General features: G+C 41.4%; 1 protein-coding gene across 1 annotated transcript in view; it reads right to left on the reverse strand.

Annotated features, from left to right (window-relative positions):
- LOC113039904 (corticotropin-releasing factor receptor 2) overlaps window positions 1-24,077 on the reverse strand; it is an 84,144-nt gene that overhangs the window by 4,292 nt on the left and 55,775 nt on the right. The window contains exon 11 of the mRNA XM_026198071.1: window positions 10,428-10,469. Within this exon, the coding sequence (XP_026053856.1) occupies window positions 10,428-10,469 (42 nt within the window). The remainder of the gene's footprint in view (window positions 1-10,427; window positions 10,470-24,077) is intronic.

A 24,077-nucleotide genomic window follows, 5' to 3' on the forward strand; every position in this document is an offset into this window, starting at 1 on the left:
GGGCGGGTGTCGACACTAAAAGCTCCGACTCTGCCATCCAAGCCCCTTAAAGCCACGGCTCGCTTGAATGGCAGAGCGTACACGGCAGCAGGTCAGGCTGGTGCTGCCCTTCATACCATGGCAGTGCTCCAAGCCTACCAAGCTGACCTGCTGCAGGATCTTGACCAGGGGGCAGGGCTGTCCCCTGAGGCAGTCGCTGAGTTGCGCCAGACCACAGATTTGTCCCTCCGGGCCACTAAACAGACGGCTGCCGCGATCGGCCGATCGATGGCGGCGATGGTGGCCACAGAGAGGCATCTGTGGCTCAACTTGGCTGATATCGGGGAGAGAGAAAAATCCCTTCTCCTTGATTCACCAGTTTCGCCTGCTAAACTTTTTGGCACCTCCGTTGAGGCGGTGGTTGGAAAGTTTAGGGAGGCGAAGGAGCGCTCAGCTGCATTTAAGACCTGTATACCTCTGAGATCCGGGCCCCAGCCCAGGCAGGCGGGAGCACCTGGTCCGTCTTGGTCTGAGGACCGTAGGCAGGACCAGAGGTCTAGTGTCGCCTCTCGTGCCCCCCCTCCATGGAGGAGTAGGACACAGAGGAGGCGGGCCTCCCGCAAAAAGAGGGACTTAAGGGAGGTCATTCAGCACAAGCGCTGCAACGCTCAGCAGAAATAGGGTTTGATCTCCCTGGAGGGCCTTTTTCTACCAGCCCTCTCCCTCTTCTTGACTCCCCAGGCGTTTACGTTACACCAGCCCTGGGGATGGGCCTTATGATGAGAACTATGTTCTGATGGCCCACCGTAGCAACTGGTTGATGTGAGCGCCTCTTTTAGGCATGTAAAAGTGGTGGACCCCAGATTCATTGAGAACTCTCTGGCGAGTCTTCACTCCGCACGCCGCAGGTGAACTTTTGGTTTGTAAAATTCTGTGTGTATAACTAACACTGATTGTATTTCTCTACAGACCCTGTTCCCTGTATAGACCTAGGGGGTCATTCTTAGAGGAGCAGTTAAAGTATGGACTTTAGGGCCCTGAAGCCTCCCCCAGTTGGTGGCTAGAATGAATTAGGAAGAAGCTCAAAGAAGAATGTGATGGCCTTCCTGTCATAACATTTTATATGCGTGGTGGGCCACCGCTCATTTCTGTTTAGCCTCAGGGCTATTAGCCACCCAGAGGGTAGAGTAGTTGGTCTTCCTAAAAAAAAAAAAAAAAACTTTTTTGCTTTAGGTTTAGACTGACGCTGGCGCTTCAGATAGATCTTCAGATAGATGTCCTGCCTATCGGTTTGTGACATTGGTATCCTGAGTACTCGCTCCCCTGAGCTCTGTTGGGTTTCAGTAGGTTGAGTGTTTTCACGGCCTCTCAATCAAGTAGGCTGTGGCTCCTCCGAGCCCTCAGGTAGATCTATGCTTGTAGGTCGGCCCTCATCCGGGCCGCCTCTGTAGCTGGCCTAGGCTATGCTAGGGATGTTGGAGGCGTGTTGCTAAGTATAGCTGCCACATTCATTATGTGTTAGGCTTCCTCCCCTTGATTTCAGCCTCCTCCCTTAAATGGGAGTTGTTGGCCAAGGCACGCCCCTTTCTCTGCATTCAGGGGTGATAGAGTAATGCAGGGTGGTAGCTGAGGTAGGATCAGTCTGGCAGGGTTAGGCCATCTTTCGCTCTGCGAAGTGAGAGTTTGTCAGACCCTGCCGAACAGAGATGTTTTTGGGCCTCTAGAGCTGGCTCCACTCAGCCCGTTGAGCTAATCGCTCGACCGATGGGTTCAAGTGGGTTGGCTTGCAATTTAGCCCCCCCGCTCCCCTAGGCTGGGCGCAGGACAAATCCCTGTCACCCTTTGGAGCCACTTGCAGGCCTGCTCCCTGTCTAACATTGCAGGGGCATATGGTTGTTACTCCCCCGCTAACTCAGGGTAGTTTTGAGTAGTCCATTCTCAGCTCTGTATGTATCTACCTCACACCACGATGGCTCCGGTTGAGCAGGGAGTTCTAAACTACATTTCATTCCGGTTTTTGAACTCCGCTCTCTTTGAAGCCAGAGCATTGCCATGGGCTGACGCCTATGCATTTAGTAGGTAGGCCCCTAATGGGGCCTCCACTAGGCAGAGTGGCGTATGTTGTACTCCCCTGCTATAAGGGTATTGCTATTTGCTGAGTACACTGCCTCTGGCAATGTGATTAGGTACCAGGATGCTGTAGCAAACAGATTTCTGCCGCGAAGGCTGCACAGTTGGGTAGTAGGCCCCAGCAGGCCTCCTTGACGGAATAGCCCCCAATAGGGTTCCTAGGCCAGCTCACCTTCGGTGGTTGGCCCTGGTAGTTCGGGCAGAAGGCTCACTGCTGATTAGTAGGCCTTAACAGGCCTCCTCTGAGGTGGGTCGCAACATTGTGGAACATACACTTGGACAAAACTATAGGAAAAGTTTTTAATAGTATGGTTCCAGCAGTGTTCGTTAAAGTAGCAGAATAGACTCGCTATCAGCTAGCAGGCTCGACCAGGCCTCCCTGTTAGGCGAGTCCCCAGCAGCAGTTACATCCAGCTGATTAGACTGTTTCAGGTAGTAGGCCTCTTCAGGCCTCCCTGAAGGTGGGCTCCCACATTTTGTGGTGGTCAGGTAGTAGGCTTTACTAGGCCTCCCTGAGGGGTTAATCCCACATACTGTGGTTACTAGGTGGCAGGCCCCACAGGCCTCCCTGGAGTTGAATTCCCGCTTCTTTGAACTGTCAGGTAGTAGGTCTCATAAGGCCTCCCTGAAGGCAAAGCCCCAAAGACAGTCAACTGGACTGCCAGTCTGGCTCACTATCAGCTATGGTTTTCAGGTAGTAGGCCTCTCCAGGCCTCCCTGAAAGTAAGCTTTCCTGCACTGTGTTTATCAGGTAGTAGGCCTCACTAGGCCTCCCTGAAGTTGAGCTCCCACATACTGTGGTTGTCAGGTAGTAGGCCTCACCAGGCCTCCCTGGAGTTGAGTTCCAAATGACTTTCAGTTTCCACTTAAGGTGGTTATCTGGTAACAGGTAGTAGGCCTCTCTAGGCCTCTCTGTAGGTGAACTCCCACATATTGTGGTTATCAGGTAGTAGGCTTCACCAGGCCTCTCCGAAGGTGAGCTCCCACATACTGTGGTGGTCAGGTAGTAGGCCTCTCCAGGTCTCCCTGGGAGTAGTTTCACGGTGATGCTGGGTTTTGTAAGCTAGTGGCCACTTACTTTCAGTTTAGCAGTCCTTATCAGGCAGCTACCGGAGGTGAGTTTGCGCCCTGGCTCGGCTCAAGTTTTTATTCTCTGCTACGGGTTCCCTCCTGGAACCTTTTTATCCTGCTACAGCCTGGTTGCCTACCAGGTAGATCTTATGCTCCCCTCACTGAGGGTCAATGTGAGTATGTGGTCTCCTGAGTCTGGTCAGTCAGTCGTAGGCCTCTCATGAGGCCTCCCAGTTAGATCAGTCCTTAGGCCCTCACAGGCCTCCTCAGTGTTTTTTGAAACACAAACACTGGGTAGATCCGTGGATCGAGTAGAGAAACTCCCCTCGCTGGCAAGGGTTGTAAAGCACTATGCTGAGTCATACTCTCCAGGATATCCCGTCTCTGAGATCCGGGCCGAGTGGTTCACTGCCTGCTCCGCAGTTCCTCGGGCTGGATGCCTTCCTAAAGGCAAGTGTCCAGAGGCTCTGTCTTCGGACAAACAGGAAGTGGCCAGTCTGTAGTGTCTTATGTAGTGACACCAGGTCAGGCCTGCCTGGTGGCATTTCAGGTGGTACATTCCCCTGAATAGTGACTGGCTGGGGTTCCCTCGGGTTCCCTAGCCACATTCCCTAGAAGGGACCCCTTCTAAGAAGTTGAAGTTGTGGTCCTAGGCCCTTGAGCAGGCCCAGGTAGACCTTTCACTAAACTATGTTTATGGAGGTTTTCTGTGGTATCATATAGCTTGGGCTATGACCGTAGGGAGTGCTGTCACTGACAGCCCTGTGTGACCTGAGGGTGAGTGGTTCTAGCGTTCATTGAATTGCTGGTTCTGACAGTTGTCACTGCCATTGGGCATGCACTCCCTTTAGCATGGCGGCGTGGGTATTTCCTTCCCCATAGCGTCGTTGACGTATTGTCGAAGTTCCCTTCGAAAGGGAACGTCTCAGGTTACAAATGTAACCTTGGTTCCCTGAGAACAGGGAACGAGACAATACGTCTCCAAGCCATGCCTCAGGGTCTGCCTGCCAAACAGTCCCTTCAGACGAAAGGATATTGTCATGGTTTCAAGGCGCCCTTTTTATATCCAGGTCGCACGCTCATCATTCAAGCTGATGATTCACGGCTGTCGCCGGTCAGCATGATTGCTGTGAGTTGATATTTGATTTCAGACACCTGTCACACCTGAGGCGTTCCCCATAGCGTCGTTGACGTATTGTCTCGTTCCCTGTTCTCAGGGAACCAAGGTTACATTTGTAACCTGAGACGTTTTTGAATTTGCTGCCAGATTATACTTGAGAAAAGTGACAAGCCTTTGGGGAAATCTACGCTGCATGCTGTACCTGTGTCAGACTGTTACTATCTTTTATTATTGAATATATTGAGTATACATGAGTTTTTCAAATCATGACAAAAAGGTTTTAATGATAAATTAAATATTAAACAGAAATAATGACCATTGAGAATTTTTTATGTTTGTCGTCAAACTGTTACCGCTTCATCCCTACTTGTAACCGTCCTATTTCTAAATCTTTAGTGGTCCCTAGTGGGGGTCGCGACCCCGGTGTTAGGAACAGCTGTGCTGGAAGAGCTACCATGGCCTTCATTCAAGTCACTTGAGAAATCTGAATCTTCAGAGGATCTTGTTTTTGGACTACACATCCCTTAAGAGGATTGGTGATTTACAGCCCTTATCATTGAGCCCATCCTGTATACATTTTTCTCCCGATCAGATGAAGGTTTTGTTTCAACCAAATCTTAACAATCTAAGGTTGCCTCCAATCCATTTCACTGTGTGGTTGTGGTGTTGAATTATTTTCTTTGACCTTTGCGTCAGTGAAGGCTGAGATACTGCACAGGCTTTGGTTTGTGAGAATGTTATTGATTTATGTTAACCACATGAGCCAGTGGCATAAATCTGTTGTTTGCTTGTTTTGATGGCCACAACAGGGGTGAAGAAGAATGTCACAGTAAGAAAGCGATTTCTCTTCCTTGAGGCACATGGGTGGGAATCAGTTAAAGGGTTAGTTCACCCAAAAATGAGTGCTATAACAAGTCTCAGTTAGCTTAAACGCAGTACACGTAGCAAGGGCTTTTAAATTATATAATAAATAAAAAGAAAACAGATAGAATAGAAAAAGTAAAGAGCAAGCTAGTGTTAGAGGTTTTTTTTTTGTTTTTTTTTTTGCTTTTGTTAATTGTATAATAAATGAAAATAAAACAGAAAGAATATAAAAAGATTAGAAAGCTGCTGCATTTACAACTGTGAGCACAAGCTAGATTAAAGTGATTATTGCATTTGAATATGGATATTTTTCTTACAAAGGCGCATTGATTCGCTACAGGAGGCCTTTGGTCACCCCAACCCTGGTCAAATCTGTCTAATTTTAATAAGGGAAATTTTAACCCAGGAAGTGGTTTAGGGCCATGTTGATGGAAGCGATCTATGTATTGATCATCATTCTGAATCTGATCGAAATGTAGTCTTTGACAAAACTTCATTTTTGTCAGCTTTTTGTTTAAAATGTGGCTTAAAACTTGAAACTTGCCCACATTCAAGTGTTGGTAAAAAGGAATGCATGAATATATACATTATATATTATTATATTATTATAAGTGTTCAGATGAAAATCTGTATTTGATTATCACACAAATAATGCAGAATCTCAAATATTTCTGAAGCATTTTTTCATTAATTGTTTTTTAAACTTTTAATATTTAATATTAATAAACTTTTAAATCCTTAAAGTTTTGTTTATTTTAATGTTTAAATTAGACTTTGAGTAACAGATTTACAGTGTGTCCCTACTGAACCCCATTGTATGTGTGTGGGAATGTTGCTGTGTCATTGTGTTTGGTACCAACTTAAAAATAACCAGCATGTATAGAGGTATTTTATTTATTGCTAAGAGCAACAAATGCAGAATAAACTGTAATGCACTCATTTGCATAGCTTGACTGAAGCTAAACAGACCTAACCTATGCATAAGCATGGCGCAGCATTGATCTGCAGTGCCTCGTATGCTCAGCTGTCACAAGAATAGTCTGCTGAAACCACGTGCATCTGTAGACTTGTGCAGTTTAATTCTCACACATTAATAGTATTTATAGCTCCTGACAGGCAGTGTGACTATGAGGTATGATTATATCAAAATGTTCACCGATATGTAGTTTTCCCTATTGCTCATGTACCATTGATTGTCTCTCTGTGTCCCAATGCTGGCCACGTGCAATAGGTTGCCGACCCTGGGAACGCTTATTAAAAAGAAGCAGCTCTCAGAAAAAAAAGAGCTGGATGATCATAGTATAGGCTTTTCATTCGAAACCTGTCTTCATTTAATCAATCGGTCAATTCGAGAGGATGCTTTTGCCTTCATCTAAACAAAGCTGACATAAAGACAGTTGGTTTTGACATGGTTTGATTTGATGTTCTAGATATTTGTTAAAATAAGCTTAATTGACAGAGTAATCTTAAAGAAGAGTATTCTCCATCTTGCCTGGGGTCATAGCAAAAATCCAATTATTCCCCTAAATAATAATCAGATATGAAGAGAGGCCATTAGACTGCAGAATAACAGTCTAAAAATACACAAATTAAAGAATAAATAAATGTTTATCTGGCAGTAAACCCAGATAATGATTCAGCTCTAAATGGCATACTGTAGCTTTAATTAGTTTAATTATGCAACTTATGAAACCATATTAAAAATCATATACATATAAATTAGACAGTTACCTATAGCTATGACTTTACTAATACAGTTGTCTAATTTATTTTGTAGTCTCAAGCATTCAGAAATTGCAAAATAAAAAATTAAACAAAATTAAGCAGTTTTAGTAACAATGTTTTTTTTTCTGTAAGGGTTGTGATGTCCATGTTTTTTGGTGAAGGAATTATAGGGGCAGTGTCATCTATAATAAAATGTTATGTGCAGAAATTGTTTATATTTTATTAGCCTACATTATGTATTTTAACAGTGTAATTAAAATGTACATATTTACATTTACATTTATTAATTTAGCAGACGCTTTTATCCAAAGCCACTTAAAAAAGAGGTTAGTGGAAGCAATCAAAAACAACAAAAAGAGTGCTATAAGTGCTATAACAAGTCTCAGTTAGCTTAACACAGTACACGTAGCAAGAGCTTTTAAATAATATAATAAATAAAAAGAAAACAGATAGAATAGAAAAATAATAGAGCAAGCTAGTGTTAGATATAGATATATGTAGATATATACACACACACACACACACACACACACACATATTTGCATAATAAATTAAAAGAAAATAGAATACAAAAAGATTAGAAATGCAGTTTTTTTTAGTAGATTTTTTTTTGTTGTTGTTGGTTTTCTTGTTTTAAGAATATAATTAAAATACAGAGTGCCAAAATTAGAGAGTCAAATAAAGATGGAAGAGATGGGTTTTAAGCCGATTCTTGAAGATGGCTAAAGACTCAGCTGCTCGGATTGAGTTGGGGAGGTCATTCCACCAGGAGGGAACTTTTTATTTAAAATTCCGTAAAAGTGACTTTGTGCTTCTTTGGGATGGCACAATCAAGAGACGTTCACTTGCAGAACACAAGCTTTTAGAGGCACATAAGTCTGAAGTAATACATTTAATTAAATGGGTGCAGAGCCAGTGGTAGTTTTGTAGGTAAACATCAATGCCTTGAATTTTATGCGAGCAGCTGTGGAAGCCAGTGGAAGCCAGTGCAAATTGATAAACAGAGGTGTGACCTGTATTCTTTTTGTTTCATTAAAAATTAATCTTGCTGCTGCGTTCTGGATTAATGGTAAAGGTTTGATAGAACTGACTGGAAGACCTGCCAAGAGAGCATTGCAATAGTCCAGACTGGACAGAACGAGAGCTTGAACAAGGAGTTGTGCAGCATGATCCGAAAGAAAGGGTCTGATCTTCTTGATGTTGAATAAAGCAAATCTGCAGGACAAGACAGTTTTAGCAATGTGATCTGAGAAAGTCAGCTGATCATCAATCATAACTCAAAGGTTTCTGGCTGTTTTTGAAGGAGTTATGTTTGATGTGCCAATCTTGATGGTGAAATTGTAATGAAACGATGGGTTTGCTGGAATCACAAGCAGTTCTGTCTTGGCAAGGTTGGGTTGAAGGTGATGGTCCGTCATCCAGGAAGAAATGTCTGTTAGACAAGCTGAGATGCGAGCAGCTACCGTCGGATCATCAGGATGGAATGAGAGGTAGAGTTGAGTGTCATCAGCATAGCAGTGATATGAAATGCCATGTTTCTGAATGACAGAAACTAGTGATGCCATGTAGACAGAGAAGAGAAGTGGTCCAAGAACTGAGCCCTGAGGCACCCCAGTAGTTAGATGTTGTGGTTTGGACACCTCACCTCTCCAAGATACTTTGAAGGACCTATCTGATAGGTAAGACTCAAACCATTAAAGTGTGGTTCTTGAGATGCCCTTTGCCAGTGTTGATAGGAGGACCTGGTGGTTAACCATGTCAAAAGCAGCGGACAGATCAAGCAAGATAATTACTGAAGATTTGGATTCTGCTCTTGCCAGTCTTAGAGCTTCAACAACTGAGAGCAATGCAGTCTCAGGTGAATGTCCACTTCTGAAGCCAGATTGGTTGCTGTCAAGGAGGTTGTTGTGTGTGACAAATGCAGAGACTTGGTTGAACACAGCTAGTTCAAGTGTTTTAGCAATTCTTAATGGTATTCTGTTCTTTTAATTACCAATCATTATTGCTTCAGTGGTTTTATATAATGCATTTTAAGTAATTTTAAAGGCTATTGATGGCTTAGATTTGTTTTTATAACCAAAAGAAATTATTATCTTATTACTTTGTAAATTATTATTTGAAGTAACAAAACCATGGCTGCAAGAACTATTAATTTTTGTGTTATTCTTGTGTTATTCTTCTACAGAATATTAGATTAGCGTTGGTGGTGGTGAAATTATTTCCAACATTAAAACACGTTATCAACGTCAACAGCCAAAAAAGTTTAACAGGAATGTGCCTGGAAGTGTTGCACTTGCTTCGTTTTTACCTTTAACTAATTATTTACAATTTATTTTAATAGATATAAAAAATGTATAAGGTTTGCCTTCCTCCTCAAATGATACTGAGCTTTAACATTGCAAAACATGCAATTTTACATATGAGTTACAGCTTATTTTAATAAATATCAAAAAAGGTGTGCATTATATTTGACACCTACAGTGGATGAACTGTTTACAGTTGTTTTTATGACTAAGTCATTCTCCTCAAATGCTATTGAGGTTAGAAAAAATGTGTATACAAATATCACGTGTAACTTTAGAGATGGCTCCTATTTGCGAATATCGAACGTCCAACGTTAAGCCAACTTTATGCCAGATTTTTACTTTTATTATGTTTTCTCCTCTCTGCGCCAGACTGCTGATGTCTTTTCCACGGGCATAGATGTCCATCCATCAGTTTTGAGCATTCAATGCAAACATGAGGAGCGAGCGGTCGCGAGCATGGATGGTGGATTGGTAGTGCGTGTTTTTATTTTATTTTATTTTTTTCTTGAGCAACTGGGATGGCGCCGCCCTGGGAGCTGGTGCCCTACGCAAACTGCAAACTCTGCGTGTTAAAGAGAGGCGGTACTGTGTGTGTATGTGTGTGTATATATATATAATAACGATAATTAGCATGTCATTTTGAGGCACTGATGACACATTCCTTAATCATAATCATCCAATCAACTACTCTTTACAGGCTTCAGACAATCATGTTTCCATAGCAACAGCTACTTATGCATATGTAACCCTCTGCGTATTCAATTACTAAATATTTTTGCTAATTTGATAATGCTGTCAACTACCAATAATGACTTAATTTAAAATATTTTTTTAATTCCACAGATGTTCTCCCACAATGCAGAAATGATAGCTCTACCCACACAAATAATATCAGTTTTACCATTCTGTTTTGACATGGAAGAACAAAATATTTGTAGAAAATGACAGATGTGTCGAGTGATAATGATATTAAGATACCGTTACAGGTGACTTAATGAAAGTAATAAAAACAGCCCTGAGCAGTTTTCAGGGTGCTGATAAATTGCTCTGCTCCTTTTGGTGTTGGTGTGAAGCGAGTCAGTGTAAATAGACTCCCACATACTGTAATAATAGACTTGGGTGGCAGAGAACAGATAAGGGGACGGGGTGATGTGGCTGTGGAAAGGGCTTGTATATTGATAGTCATCTTCCAATTCTGTCCAACCATTAAATTAAACAGATGATTGACTCACCTCCCCATTAAGAAAGCAGTAAAATACTGACACAAAGAATCCCTGTTAGAAAAAAAAGAAAAGTAATTAGTTATAAAGTCACCTTAATTAACATTGTTAAGTGTAAATAATATAATTAAAAATGCATTACAAATTTGAATATTACAATTAAATATGCCATTGTGATGGACACTAGAATAGTCCATAGCACAAAATCTAATATGTTTGACCTTTTTTGGATGTAAAGTGATTATGGTGGTTTGACAGTGGGTCTTATACCAAAGGCATATTCTCATACACAAAAAAAAAAAAAAAAAAAAAAAAAAAAACAGACAAACAAAACCACCAACAAAAGAACTCCCTGGAACAAAGCTCCATTCACGAATAATTGGCACATGTTGTTACTAAGGTGTCAGCTCCAGTTCTGAAGACCGACTGCAGAGAGCAATCAAAGGTTACTGGGAAATAATGTTCTCCGGGGAAACAAACCTATTTTCCACACTGAAGCCCTTAAAATATTCATGAGAGCAGAAGAGGAGATAAGACTCCAGACCTCTTCAAACAGAGTGAGAGCAAGCGATCCGACTTAAAACACAACCTAAGACCAACAATGGTCCTCAAATCTCTTGAACAATATTTTGTGCAATTTTGATATCTTAACAATTCTTTCAGGTGCACATGACAGAGACAAGAAGAGTAAACAGAATTGCACTCAGAAATCGTAATACCATGCACATCACAATGATTGCATAAAAGCAATGGTTCATGCATCATCCCATGAAGGACTCAAAACAGCAAGCTTTCTGTTTTTAGGCTTTCCTTTATAGCCAATAATTGGAGCTTTACCCAGTAGATGAGACCTCCCACAAGTTTGGCATGTTACATAGATCAATTTGAGTAGAAATACGTACAAGGACTTAAGAGACATTGCTGTAAAGTAGATGGCAGTTATCCTTATTTCTCTTGTTGTCAGAAATAGAAATAGTCATCTGTTTGCTGTTGCCAACTTGGCATGTCCAGTGTAGACAGATTGACTGATTATAATAAACTCTATGTGCTTTTGATGTAATGTGTTGTGTCAGTCTTGTCCGTTATGGACAGAGTGTAAGCAGCAAGTGCCACTACGCTTACCGTTTCACTTCCCATGAAAACACATTATAGTTTCTAGCATTCTGTTGTAACAAGAATGCTGTTATTCTTGTACTTGCTCGTATGAATGTATGTATGTATGTGTGTATGGGGGGGGGCATGTTTTTGTGACATATCAGGACACAATAATGACATGGGTATGACACAGGTATTACAAGGAGAGGGTGACTTATGAGGACATAACCCATGTCCCCATTTTTCAAAACGCTTATAAATCATACAGAATTAGTTTTTTTTTGAGAAAGTAAAAATGCACAAAGTTTCCTGTGAGGGTTAGGTTTAGGGGTAGGGTTGGTGAAGGGCGATAGAAAATACAGTTTCTACATTATAAAAACCATTACACCTATGAGATGTCCCCACTTTTCACAAAAACAAACATGTGTGTGTGTGTGTATATATATATATATATATATATATATACAGTATATATTCTAGTAGTAGTAGTAGTAGTAGCCTAATTATTACTGTATATAGTAACATCTTTTAACATTTTTGAGTCAGTAAGATTTTAAAATGAAGTCTCTTCTCCTCTCCATGGCTGCATTTATTTAATCAAACTGCAGTAAAAAATAATATTGTGATATTGTGAAATATTATTAAATATACAACAAAAAAATTAAGTAAACAAAAAAAGAATTGTGATGGCAAAGCTTATTTATTGTTTCACATGATCATTTAGAAATCATTCTGATATGCTGATTTGCTGCTCAAGAAACATTTCTGATTATTATTATTATTATTATTATGAGTTGTAAATAGTAGTGCTTCTTAATGAAATGTGGGACATTGTATGTGCCTTATGATGCTGGTGTGCGCGGACACATGACTACAACAAATCCATTTCATACATAGATATTCAGAACACTGAAAAAAAATATTTTGAGTTATTTTGAGAAGTGTGTGATGCATAGGTAAAACTTTAAATTCACTGTTTTAACCAAACTCTCTTCATCTCCGAGTCTCTGTCCATTGAGGAGAGACATTAACAAAAAGTTCTGTGATTTCAGTTTATAGACAGGCACAGGACGTTTTCATCGTCTATCAAGAAAGCAAACTATTCAGGTTCTCAAGCCTCTGGCCCTGAGAGAAGAAGACAATACAGACACATCTGCAACAAAGTCAAGCTCCAGTTAGCAAACCTTCACTTCAGGGTACTTTCATCAGCATGTTCCAGATTGTTAAGGACCTTCTGCACCCACCGCAGGGCCTCATCTGCATGTCCCAGATCGCTATGACCCTGTGGGTGCTCCAGGAGAGCAGTGCTTCATGTTCGAGTTTAAATGTTTAATGGCATCTTTTATTTAATTGTTCTTTACATTCTCAGTATGTGAAGAGAAAAACAGTTTTATCTTCCCATAAGATGATGTAACTCTGCAATAACATCTACCTCATGCACTTTCCATTCATTGTATTCAGTTATTTGTCCAATATCTTACTACATTTGTGTCTTTCTTGTGTTGTAAAACAGTAAGAGACTCATAAGAGACACATTTTCCAATTTCTCACATATCTTTCAGATCTCACAAATCTGTCAGTCAGCTGACGGGTCCCCACCAATTTCCATAATTACACTTTTTTAATGAAGCAGTTCTCTTGAATTGCTGTTGTACTGTTAAGGTTAAATTCATTAACTGGTACCTGAGGTAAAAGAAGGGAGAGGTCATGTGACTCTCTCTCTCTCTCTCTCTCTCTCTTTAGATGTTATTTGATCAAAATAATACAATGTGACATTTAATTTATAAACCATATTTTGTATTTTCATGGTACTAGAAGTTATGTTTTAGATACTAGTATCTTTTCCATTAAGTACTAGTATTTATTCATTCGATTGTAGTGCTTATTATTTAGGTTCTAGTGTCTTTTGTAAAGTTACTAGCACCTATTCATTAGATACCACATTGTAAATAAATACAATTTGTTCATTCAACTTAACATTTTACATTTTCACTGCCTCAACTAGTTTGTAAGTTGACTGAACTAGAGCATTTGCCCCATCAACTTTCACGGCACTCTGAAGCCTAAGTCCTAGTAGCATGAAAATAGATACTAGTATGGTTTATTGATTAAATGTTAAAGCAGCTTGCCATATACACAAATCACTTTGTAGTTCTAGAGCAGATCTCAAGGATCGGGATTTGGCATTAAAGGTTGTTGGTTTTTTTGGTCGGTATCGGCTCTCCTAAGCCCGATTCTTATTTTACATCAGCTGTCATGCCGGTGTCATGGAGTAAGAGGGGGTATGTGCCTTTAAGTGAGTTTGCCAACTGCCATTAAAAGAACAAGTAGATGCACAAATGTGCATGTGTGATGTGCAAGAGACAGTGAGGTCTGTTCTAACACCTCACACACACATTTGAGCACAAGCAAAACATTTATCCACAGAGTAACCATTGTATCAAATACTTAAAGGGGGTGTGAAATGCTCGTTTTCACTCAATATCCTGTTAATCTTGAGTACCTATAGAGTAGTACTTCATCCTTCATATCTCCAAAAAGTCTTTAGTTTTATTATATTTATAAGAGAAAGATAGTCTGTAATGCTTTTTCCCGGAAAAACACGAGTGGCTGGAGGCGTGACGTGGGCGGAGCTAAAGAATCACGAGCGCCAGTAAGCTTTTGCGTTGAGAGCGTTTGGAAGTTGTGACATTACCGTGAGGAAAAAAACATCGTCCAAAACAAACCATGGCTTACAGTCAGATTCAGTGTATATTTATTATCCAGAAGAGCAGCAGCAGCAACGACGTCTCTATGTGGTATGTACTGAAACTGTATATATTTGCTTAGCGGTTTTGGAAAATGACTAAGTTCCACTTTATGTAGTCTTTTCTTTTTTCTTTTTTTTTTTTTTTTAAGCTGTACATGTGGAAAGTGCAGTTTGATGACAACATCACATGTTGTTTACTTGATGTGCTTACGCGCCGATAGCTAAGTTAACAACACAGAGATATTTGAAGCAGTTTTACTCGTGCAGTTTGATGACAACATCGCATGTTGTTTACTTGATGTGCTTACGCGCCGATAGCTAAGTTAACAACACAGAGATATTTGAAGCAGTTTTACTCACCGCATGCGGTTCCAACAGACGATCGTGACCCTTTTTCGTTGGGATTGCGTCATCCTTAAGAAATAAACGATGTGCAAATCCGGCGTCAAACTGGGCCTTGTTTGTAAAACAAGCATCTTCGAAATGCAGGGAACAAACACAAACACTTGCACAACTCCGTTGATGCTCTGTAAAAATAAACTCCATCCACTGGTCCCTTAATGCTGTTTTTTTTTGGTAATCTGTGCAGGGTTGTCTTGCCCTGGCAACCAAAAATACACTCCTTTTGTGACATTTCACGACACTCTCGCTCTGATCAGTGAATGTCTGTTGTGCTCTCAGTGCTCTGCTATACGCTCTTCCGGCATAAGTGCCCTTAGGAACCATTTAAGGAAATTACGCTCCATCTAACGTCACACAGACCCATACTCGAAAAAAACTTTTGTTTTATTATATTTATAAGAGAAAGATAGTCCTTCAAACTCCTTCAAACGTAAAACTTAATTTTTGAAACTTTGTCCATGTTTAGCATGGGAATCCAACTCTTTAACAGTGTAAAAAACTCAGTATGCATGAAATAGCATTTCACCCCCCCCCCCCCCCCCCCTTTAAGGTAAGTGAATTGAAGACTAAAAAGTTTGAAAGTTTTCAAAAAAATCTAAATGGGCAATGGGATTTTGTCAGAAAAAGGAGCAATGGGAAATGGGCTGGAATTGGAGTTGGTATGCTGAGTCAGTCATGAACCAAGAGCATGGCTTACGAGTGAATAGGAAAAAAATAAAATACAAAGGATTAAGATGGCAACTGCAAGTGTTGTGGTCCCACAGTGGAGCTTGAATTGCTTATTTTGGTGCACTTCCTCACAATCAGTTTACAGTAAATGTAAAATATATGAATGACAATATACAGTGAGAATTATATTTTACAAGAACATTATTTGCTACAGCTGGGTTTTAAAAGACACTAAACTAATATTATTGATGGACTGGATGGATTGCAGAACTGAGCTTGATGATATAGCTCTTGCCTTTTGTTGAGGTGCTTTATAGCTGAATTTATAACGAATTTTTGCAACATGTCATTGAAGTTCATGTCGAGCTGCTTAGCTGAATTAAACTTGTTTCATAAATCATGAACTTTACACAGTTACTGAACTAAACCAACAGTGAACTGACTGGAACTGATTAATGACACAATGGGCCTATATATAATACACCTGGTGCAATGCAACACAAGGGTCAGCGCAAGAGTGTTTGCTAGTTTCAGTCCAGCGCCATTCCCATTATCCTGTCCAGTGCCACCTCGTTTAATTAGCAAATGCATTTGCGCTCATTTTTGCTCACATGGGCATGCTGGTCTAAAAAAAGGTGTGTTCAGACGCATTGCTATTTTAAGGAGCTGAAAATAGACTGCGATATAGACCAACTCAAACCTGGTCTAAAGTCTGGTGCAATGTTTTTTCTTTGTTATTTAAAGAGCGGACACGCTGCTTATTAAACAAAGGGACGCACAGCAGCACACAAACATGCCAAATATAAAAAAATAAAGGATTGCAGTGCATAATATTTTTTGTTATATAAATAAATGCCTACATGTCATAATGTATAGTCATCGCATGTATCAGAATTAGGCTATTCATACACGAGCAGCTCCGTTTCATCTCTGAGATGCATTCTGTCTTTGCGCTTTCCAAATTCAGTCGAGTAAATAGCAAATCCGTCATTGCACAAGCGCAACTGGCTCGTAAAGGGAATGGAAGTTGAGACTCTGATTGGTTTATTACACGTTACGCCCAAAAAAACACCCATTACTCATTATATTCAAATAGCAAAAGTGGATTTGGACACGCCCTGAGAGCACCTGCGCCGTGTGCTTTAGACTTTGCATTTAGTTCGCTAAAATAGGGCCCAATTTTACTATTAGAGCTGCTTTACAACAGATCATGAATTTGTCTCATATTTGAGGAATATTGCATTATGGAATCTGTTATTTTTCTGTTTATTACTGTAAAGCTCCTTTGAAACTATCTGTACTGTATAAAGCCCTACATTAATAAAGGTGACTTGACTCAACAATGGTAAATTATTATTTGCTTTTTGTAATTATGAGTCCCCTTATAATCCAGTTAAAATTACAAGGTTTTTTTTCCCTACTTTCACTGTCTATTTTTAAATACAAAATAGAGGCTTGCTGCATCATTTTACCACACACAGTAAAGGAAATAAATAAATTTCTAATAACAAGGGCCTTGACTCCCACATAGCCATTAATTCAGTGATGGGCAGCTGATGTTGAGATGCTCTGTGTGCCTACACTTTTGCTGCATTTTAAAATAGCAAACTCTTGCCCACTCTAACTATTGACAGCAAAATGCAACATAGCAGAGCACTGGCCACACTGGCAAATCATATAAATACTGTATGCTATGATATAATTTGCTTTAGACATGTAGTTAATTAATAATAAGCTACTAACAGTGGTTTAAACTGAATAGGTTGTGACAGAATCAGGACTCTAATTAAAAACTGCTTTGTGATTTTGCATCTACTTCCTCCATTTTATGTTTGCGTTTCAAGAGGGCCCAATGATTTACATCTGAATAGAATATTTTTTATATATATATATATATATATATATATATATATATATATATATATTTTTTTTTTTTTTTTTTAACTATTTTAATAGAATAATAAAAAATTTCTCCAGTTTCAAAAACAGCATCACATCGCTGAGCCAGAGTGAAACTGCTGCTGGTTTGTTTGATTTGCTGTTAAGCAGTATTCTTCTCTGGACCAAACACCTGCAACAATGGTACCGCTGAGTTAAACATATAACTACAGTTCCCAGAAGGAGGAAAATGATGTACAACACATAACTATGGGATATTGAGCTCTTGCGCCATCTGCTGAAGACACCTATATTCAATGACCCAATGCGATGTGGGCGGTGCTACCAGCACACAGAATATAAATGAAGTTGCATGCGTTATCCCCTTTGTTCAGTCCAGCTCTTCCCTGTGCCTTTGACTGTGCAAGACCTGGAGGTGTTGTAGCTCATTTACCTCCTTCTGGGAACAGTAGCTATATGCATAACTCAACGTTCCCATTCAGACAGTTCATTAGGTACAACACATGGGACATATATTCACGGCTTGCAAAGTCGCCAAGGTAAATATAAGGGACCAGCACTGCCACATACCCCATGCATTTCAAGGGAGTGATGGCCCCTGGCTTGTAACTTCTGCGGTAAGCACGGACATAGCAACCATTGCCAGAGTGACATCTAGTCTATAAATCAGAACAAATGTGTGCAGTTTCGCCCAACTAGCTGCCACACAAATGTTCTCCTACATAATGCCCATGATGTTGCCATGTCCCTTGTTCAGTGCACATGCACCCCTGCAGGCAGGGCCAACCCTCTGCTTTTGTATGCAGTAGAGATTGCCTCCACAATCCAGTGAGCAAGGCGCTGCTTAGACAGTGGCTTTCCCCGAAAAAAAAAAAAAAACGTACAAACAGCTGATCAGAAAAACGCGTAGCCCACGTCTGCTCCACATACATGTGCAGAGCCTGCACAGGCCACAACAGGCCCAAATCTTCCTCAGATTTAATAAAGGGGTTTGACAGAGCAATATGCTTCAGACAAGACTTTAGGTGTATCACAGCCTCAGCAGACCACCAACCCCTCAAACTCACCTCCACAGATGTCTACACTGCATTGAGCCAACGCACGCAAGGCGTTGTGTGCTTGTGCAGTGCATGTGCAGAGTAGCTTGCAGGGGTCTTCACAAACATTTTTAACCTGTCCCTCACCCAAGCAACTGTGCCAACATGGTTAAGTCCACATCCATTGTGCCAGTACCGAAACACTCCTCCCCAATCTGCCTGAATGACTATCGCCCCGTAGCACTCACACCCATCATTATGAAGTGCTTCGTGTGACTGGTTCTAGCACACCTCAAAGACTGCCTCTCACCCACACTGGACCCACACCAATTTGCCTACCGCAGGAATAGGAGCACAGAGGATGCAGTATGCACAGTGCTGCACTCTGCACTCACACACTTGGACAATAACAACATGTATGTTAGGATGTTGTTTGTTGACTTCAGTTCAGCATTTAACACCGTCATTCCCTCCAAGCTGACCACAAAACTTGGAAACCTGGACATTAACACCTCCCTCTGCAACTAGATTGTGGTTTCTGACCAACAGACCTCAGCATGTTAGGTCAGGCCACACCCACTCCACCACCATCACAATTAACACCAGCGTACCACAGGGTTGTGTGCTGAGCCCATTCCTTTACTCCCTCTACACCAGGGGTAGGCAAGTTCGGTCCTAAAGAGCCACAGACCTGCAGATCTCAGCTTCAACCCTAATCAAACACACCCGAAGAAGCTAATCAATCCATTCAGGTTTACTAAGGTACAGGCAGGTGAGGTTTTTTTTCAGGGTTGGAGCTGAACTGTGCAGGACTGCGGTTCTCTAGGACTGAACTTGCCTACCCCTGCTCTACACCCACGACTGCAAGCCTGTGCATGGATCCAAATCCATCATTAAGTTTGCAGACGACACCATGGTGATTGGCCTCATCAGTGACAATGATGAGACTGCCTACAGGGATACAAGAGATACAGCTCCTGGCCACATGGTGTGTGGACAATAACCTGCTCCTTAACACCAGTAAGACAAAGGAGCTCATTGTTGACTTCAGGAAGAAGAAAGGAAGCACGCTTGACACCATGACGTATGATGGTTGTTGAACGTGTCTCCAGCTTCAAGTTCCAGGGAACCACCATCTCGGAGTAACTGTCCTGGACCACAAACACCTCCAGCCTTGTCAAGAAGGCTCACCAGTGCCTCTTCTTCCTCAGGACACTGGAGAAGAACCAGCTGTCTTCAGCCATAGTGGTGAACTTTTAACTGTGTGTGATAGAGAGCCTCCTGACCAGTTGCATCACAGTCTGGTATGGGAACTGCTCAGCTGCTGACCGCAAAGCACTGCAGAGGGTGGTGAAAACTGCCCAACGCATCACAGTGACACCACTTCCCGCTATTGAGGACATAAAGAGGAAGCACTGTCTATGTCAAGCTCGCAGCATTCTTAAAGGGATAGTTTACCCAAATATAAAAATGTTGTCATTAATGACTCACCCTCATGTCATTCCAAACCCGTAAGACCTCATCTTCAGAACACAGTTTAAGATATTTTAGATTTAGTCCAAGAGCTTTCTGTCCCTCCATTGAAAACGTATGTACGGTATACTGTCCATGTCTAGAAAGGTAATAAAAACATCTTCAAAGTAGTCCATGTGACGAGAGACGAGAGAAAGAACGATAATTAAAATCCAGTTCTCCAATCACCTCTGTGATGAGTCAACCTCTGGTTGACTTAACTCCAGCTTTCCTACCCAAGGTTTCCAAACTGGTGTGTAGTAAATGCCCAAGCTTTGTGCACCCGGCAGACAGTAGACGTGCACGCAGAAAGGCTGAAGATAAAAGTCTCGAAGGCAGGAAAGAGTTAAGAAACAATGGCTCCTCCAGAAGCCACATCCCTGCAGGTGTTTCAGGTGATCTTGAAAATGCAAAAACTTTCCAGGCTTCCAGAACAGATTTATAGAAAGGAGTCAGATCTGTAAGCTCATTCTCTTCTAGCTTCATCTGAAATAAATGCTTATCAAGTCCCATTCCACCAGCTCTTCTCAAAAGTACCACTGCGGTGTCAGACCAAGCACTATCATTGTTATATAATAGTCTCTGGGCAGCTTGTAAACGAAAAGTCATTAGCCTGGATCTGATATCCACCAAACTGTGGCCTCCTTCTTGTATTGGAAGAAACAGTACAGAGGAACGCACCCAATGTTGTCCGGACCAGAAAAAGTTCACTAACTTCCTTTGTACTTCTTGTACTAGTCCAGCCGGTGGTTGTAACACATTAAATCTGTGCCACAATGTGGAAGCAACCAGATTATTTACAATCAAGACTCTCCCCCTGTAGGATAGTTTGGGTAGCAGCCAATTCCAGCGAGACAATCGGGTGCATACTTTCTCCATAACACCCTCCCAGTTTAACTTCTGAAAGTCATTTGAACCAAAATGAACTCCTAAGATTTTTAACCCTGATTTACCCCAATCAAGCTTTCCTGGTAGTGATGGCAAACAATGTAGAGGATCTTGACCTGCCCAAAAAGCCTTACTTTTTGCCCAATTTACCTTTGCTGTTGAAGCCTTCTCATATAGATGAAGGACTTCAGACAGAGCAGTAATATCTTGCCCACCACTAACCAACACAGTCACATCATCAGCATAAGCAGTAATAGAAACATTTGTGTTCTGAATCACATTTGGTATTGAGAACCCACATAAAATCTTTCTTAGATTAAAAAGTAGAGGTTCAATAGCAATACTGTACAACAAACCAGACAGCGGGCAACCTTGTCGTATTCCTCTTTGAACAGAAATTGGTTTACTCAAACTACCCCCAACTTTTACCATACATGAAGCACCAGCATAAAGGAGTTGTATCCAATTTAAAAAGCTTTCCCCAAAACCAAAAACTTTAAGTAAATTGAATAAATAAGCATGATCTACCCTATTAAAAGCTTTTTCCTGATCTAGGGCAACTTTTCTAATTTGTAAAACTAAAAACTAGTTTTACAAATATCTAAAATGTCTCTTACTAAAAACAAATTATCCATTATTGACCTATTTGGTATGCAATATGTCTGATCTTTATGCACTATTGTGTGTACGTATTTGTTTAACCTATTGGCAAGACATTTTGACAAAATCTTATATTCTGTGGTCATTAAGGCAACAGGCCTCCAGTTCTATAACAAAGACAGATCTCCCTTTTTAGGAAGCAAAGAAAGAACAGCACGGCGACATGTGACAGGCAAAAACCCATCTTTAAAACATTCACAGAAAACCTCATAGAGATCAACACCAAGAAGGTCCCAAAAATGTTTATAAAACTCTGATGTCAACCCATCAACACCAGGGGAACGTCCCGAGCTGAGCTGTGTAGCAGCAGATCAAACATTAAAAAAGTTCATCAAACATTAAAAAAGAGTCCAAGGCAGTCTTAAAATCAGAGTCCATAGTATATAGACAGGAGTAAAAATCCACTGCATGATGGCGCATTTCTGCAGTGTCAGTGGTGACCCTTCCATCAGGCAGACGGAGGCAGACCATTTGTTTCTGTTGTGCTACTGAACGTTTCAAGTTAAAAAAATACGCACTTGGGGCATCCATCTCATTTACTGCAATAAACCGAGACCTCACCAAGGCTCCTTTCACCCTTTCATTTAAAAAGGACCCCAACTCACTCTTTTTCTGTTGTAGACAGTAAGATAAACCAGGATCATGTCTATCCAACAAGTCTTTCTCTATTGAATCTATAGATCGTTCAAGAGTTTGGATAACTTTCTTTATTATATTTGTGGAATTAACAGTATATTGCTGACAAAACATTCGTATTTGTGTTTTTAAAATATTAACTCTAGTTTCTGGAGAAAAAAGAATCGCCACACCTGCACTAAGATTTGTCCTATGACTAAGTATTTGTTGCCCCTTCCAGCACATTTTCCAATCAGCTTCATTATCTACATCACTATGAGTTTCCTGAAGCAATACAACATTTAGCCTTTTTAGCTGTATGCTTTCTAATAGCAAATCACGTTTATGTCTATCCCTCCCACCATTAACATTAATGGAGGCTACCCTCAAACTAGCCATACATGTATTTGAAAGGAGAAAAGACAGACATAACAGAAAAGGAAAAGGAAAAGAAACCCATGTGATGCATTCCTGATCAGTTTATTCTAGATCAGTTTAAATTCACCTGTTTGCCAAAAGTATCATCCAAAAAGTGATTTATTTCCTCAAGGGGATATAAGGAGATTTCCTTTTGAAGATCTCCCTGTGAGCCCTCAATGTCAACTGAATCTGTATCATCAGACATGGCATCAATGCTATCATTGCCTGTACACATTAATTACCCGCTCAGATTAATTTCATCAGATTCTTCACCATTAAAGTTACTTTGCTCAATAACGCTATTTCCAGCTGTGGGGTTCTCAGCATTCCGCTGCGAGTGACGTCACTAGCGCTGTACTCAGCTGACTGTATCGGCACCGTAGACACTGGTTCAGAGATGACACGCGCTATTGTATGAAGTTATTTTTGATTCAAAACAACTGAACACCTGTGGCAGTGCGATTTGTAGTTGTAGAGAAAAGCCACAGATGTGTATCAGTAAATTTGAAGTCACAGAGAGAAATGTTTTAAGAGTTGCAAACCTGTAGACTTTTTTTCTCTCCTACAAACACAACACAACAGTTACACCTTCTCAAGTTCTTCATTGAAGGTGCACAAATCCTATTCTACAAATCACATATTTAGAAACTCGTACGATCACATTTTTGAAGCAATTGCTGCAGTGAATGTGGTGCAAAACGCATTTACACACACGCATCAAGAAATGTGAAGTCGTGGAGAAATGTTGAACATCCGCAAATTCATCCGTGAATTCATCAAATGAGAGTTGCACACTAGTAGAATATTTTCTCAGAAATGTCTTGTATATTTTTCTAACACAAACACAAAGTACATAACTACAGCTGCTTGAATCAGCTGCGATGAATCTCAAACACCGTCTTTCGCTTTCAAGTGACAAGTTTCGCGCTCTCCCTTTTGCACTGAGATATTTGGTTCAAAAGTGATTTGTGCATCTGTAGAGGTAGTGGGCGGGACTGTTTAGAGATTAGAGAATTGCAGCCAATCAGAAGAGCTACTTTGGCTCGTTGCTGAGTAGGTGGAGGCTTGGGAACCGCGTCATGGTCCTGAGACCGCGTCATGGTCCTGCTCCCCAGCTCCGCCTGCAAATTTCTGGCCTCGTGGAAGGGACCCTACTCGGTTGTGGAATGGATTGGACCGGTCACTTACCACCTGAAACAGCCGGGATGACGGCAGGCGGAGCAACTCTACCACATCAACCTCCTAAAGAAATGGGTGGGGACCCGGGACCAAGTAGCTGCCCTGAGCCTCACCGAGCCCGTGGTTGTGGATGTCAACCCCCACCTTTCGGATGCCCAGAAGACGGAGCTGCAGCACCTGGTCAGTCAGTTCCAGGATGTGTTCTCCTCTCAGCCCGGGCAGACCAACGTGCTTCAACACCATATCCGGACGCCCCCAGGAGTCGTATTTAGGCAACGGCCCTACCGAGTCCCGGAGGCTCGTCGGCAGGCTATTGAGGAAGAGGTCCAACAGATGCTAAAGTTGGGGGTAATAGAACCATCCCGGAGTCCGTGGTCCAGCCCCATTGTGATGGTCCCAAAGCCGGATGGCACCCTCCGGGTACCCCATGCCTCTGGTGGACAAACTGCTGGACCGGCTAGGAAGGGCCCGGTATATCAGCACCCTAGACCTCACCAAGGGCTATTGGCAGGTACCGCTCTCCAAGCCGCCAACCCC

This window comes from Carassius auratus, chromosome 2, assembly GCF_003368295.1.
Source record: "Carassius auratus strain Wakin chromosome 2, ASM336829v1, whole genome shotgun sequence".
Classification (NCBI taxonomy): Eukaryota; Metazoa; Chordata; class Actinopteri; order Cypriniformes; family Cyprinidae; genus Carassius; species Carassius auratus.